The sequence below is a fragment of the Antrostomus carolinensis genome, unplaced genomic scaffold, assembly GCF_000700745.2.
Source record: "Antrostomus carolinensis isolate BGI_N321 unplaced genomic scaffold, ASM70074v2 scaffold4645, whole genome shotgun sequence".
Lineage (NCBI taxonomy): Eukaryota > Metazoa > Chordata > Aves > Caprimulgiformes > Caprimulgidae > Antrostomus > Antrostomus carolinensis.
In genome coordinates, this window is record NW_010318279.1 from 20,510 (window position 1) to 23,075 (window position 2,566).

Genomic DNA, 2,566 nt, shown 5'->3' on the forward strand with positions numbered 1-2,566 from the left:
TTTCAGTCGGACATATCCTTGTATTGCAAACTCCTGAGGGTTCAATGAAGAAGTAGAAAGACAACAATGGGCTCAGGAGGAACAATTTATAAGTTAAAAATGAGAATACTGGATTTGCACCATGTGTTTAAGTGATGTCTTATCTGACATCTCTGATTATTTGAGGGTTCAGGATAGGCAGAGAAGCTCTAACTGAAGAAATGTAAAGACAAAGAAAATGTAGAGTAAACTGGGAGGAGAGAGCTGCAGATTGGTTTGGCATCATCTTTTAAAGAACATAGAGAAGACCCTTCAGTTTGGCTGTTCAGGCCAGGTACCAGGCTCCGGTCTGACAGCATGGAACAAGCCTGCACCAGATGTCTGGGGAAAGTATGAAAAGCCTTCCCCAACTCTTCTTTCAGTCCTCAGCAGAAAGGAGGAGTGAAGGATGAATGAGAGAGATTTACTCCAGCTCTGCGACTCACAGACCACAGACGGACACTGGAAGCTCCGTGTCCTTAATGGTGATCATCTTGGGCAGCTTCACCAGGACCTCGTACTTGGGCAGCACTAGATGGGAGAGAGAGAAAGTCTGATATGAGAAGAGTGATAGAGAGCTGTGTACTACACAGCAACCCAAACACAGAGCCAGGATCATCTTAATACAAACCATCACTTCTCTGTGGTCTGCAGCACAGCTCTGCTACCCCTTCCCTAGATTTTCTCAGCCTTCCCCATTGTTTTGGGCTTACAGGGAATTTAAGGAGGGTTGTAGCCCTTAGCTTCCCTCATTTGCAGTACATGTTCATGTCATCCCGTTGGCACCAAACAGCTGTGTAGATCCCTTACATATGACTGTTCAGAAGGACACGCTGGCCCTGTGAGTTGTGTTTCATGTTTTGCAACACATAATTTGCAACTAAGGCTTGGAATAGCACATGGACCACCTGTGCCACTTACCCCATTGAAACAACTCGGATCATTGATTCTCTCTGTCCATGTCTTACTTTTCTGGAGATCCCAAGCTGCTGTTAGGCTCACTAATAAGTAGGATATGAAACTGTCCTACGTATCCAGATAGTTCTAGGGAATCCAGCCACAGACACTCAGGTCTATGTTTTCAAGTGGACGAGGCAACAACAAGGCCTGATATAAAGGGTGGTGAGTCAAAGGCATATTTTGCTTTGAGTATTAACTTACATGCCTCTTCCTATATTGCATCCCGCAACCCCCAAGCCCCCAATTACTCAAGCCCAGGACTGGACTGAAGCATGGTATGGCTTGTTTCCAGGAGGTGCACCTGAGGCTTTTTTCACAGTACAAGGAAATCAGGGCAGGGAAGGTGCATACCCAGACACAGGAACTACAAATCAACCCTAAGTTATACAGTTTAGACATAAATTTGCCTCTAGGATGGGAGGCAAGGCTCAATATTTCAACCTCAGGGCACATTTCCTCAAAAGGCTGTAAGAGAATTAGCAACAGGGGAGATTCATGGGAATAAGACTAAAGAATGAATAAAAGAAGAAAGAGTTTAGTGTGAGGCTAAGAAAGGGACATAGGTCTTTGATTTTTGTTCAGGATGATCTTTGTGGGAGGAAGCACAGCCCATCTGTCACTATGGCAGGCCAAAGCCTATAACCTGGTTTCTGTTCAGATTATTCACCATGCTCATAGTAGCCACCATGCCTGACTCTGAACCAAATAATCCAGCTTCCATGGACTCCAGTGACAGTCTTTGGGTTCTGCACCCAGTCTCTACTATTAGTCTGTATGCATCTGCTTGTAACATCTGAGGAGCATTCTTCTTCAAAGTGAAGTTTTCTACCAAATGCATTTTCTAAGCTTTTGCAGAAACAAGGAAGAAGAGGAAAACGAGAGAGGACTACGAGTGGAGAAATGGGACTGATGCAGGTGATGAGAGGCAAAACAAGGTCACCAAAATATTGTCATCTCTTACTCTGTATCTAGCGCTACTTGCAACAAGCTGCTGGACTGAAAAGTGAGTAAAACAAAGTCAGCTGAAATCGGTGCCACAAGCCATGCATGGGAATCACTGTCAGATCCTGTACTTCCAAGAGCACTATGAGCAAATGCAAGCTCAGGCAGGTTGCAGAGATGCCATAAAGTGAGCAACCACCTCTGATACTCAGCACCTTCTGGGTCAGCTCCCCCTGAGCCCCATAGCTTATGTATTCAGTCCCTCCCTTCTCCATGCTATTCCCAGGAAATCCCAAACTGAGAGATCACAGTAAAAGACATTGCTGTTAGCCCCACTTTCAGCCCATGCCTCCTCTCCTTACCATATTCCTCCACGCTGAAGGAGTGCTCCACATGGGATGAGAAGCTCTTCTGCACGACTATTTTGTAGGAGCCTTGGATGGGTTCCGAGGTGAGGGGGAAGGAGAGCTGCGTAAGGCCGGTCTCCAGTTCCACCCCTTGCCACTGGTAGATACGGTTCCTCTGGGGATCCTGCCGGTGGAGGTAACTCAAGGTCACAAGACAGCACAGAAAGCTCCCAGGGACAGAGTGGTGGAGTGCCCACGACATATACATTTGTCCTGGTGCTGAGCTGGGCCAGAGCTGG

At 46.5% G+C, this 2,566-nt stretch overlaps 1 protein-coding gene across 1 annotated transcript in view; it reads right to left on the minus strand.

Moving 5' to 3' along the window:
* The window catches only part of A2M (alpha-2-macroglobulin), a gene marked incomplete at its 3' end in the record, with an annotated part of 20,982 nt that extends 18,453 nt beyond the window's left edge, over positions 1-2,529 (minus strand). The window contains exons 1-2 of the mRNA XM_010168821.2: positions 2,283-2,529; positions 465-549 (exon numbers count right to left, since the gene is read on the minus strand). Of these exons, the coding sequence (XP_010167123.2) occupies positions 465-549; positions 2,283-2,529 (332 nt within the window). The remainder of the gene's footprint in view (positions 1-464; positions 550-2,282) is intronic.
* Between the last annotated feature and the right edge of the window lie 37 nt (positions 2,530-2,566).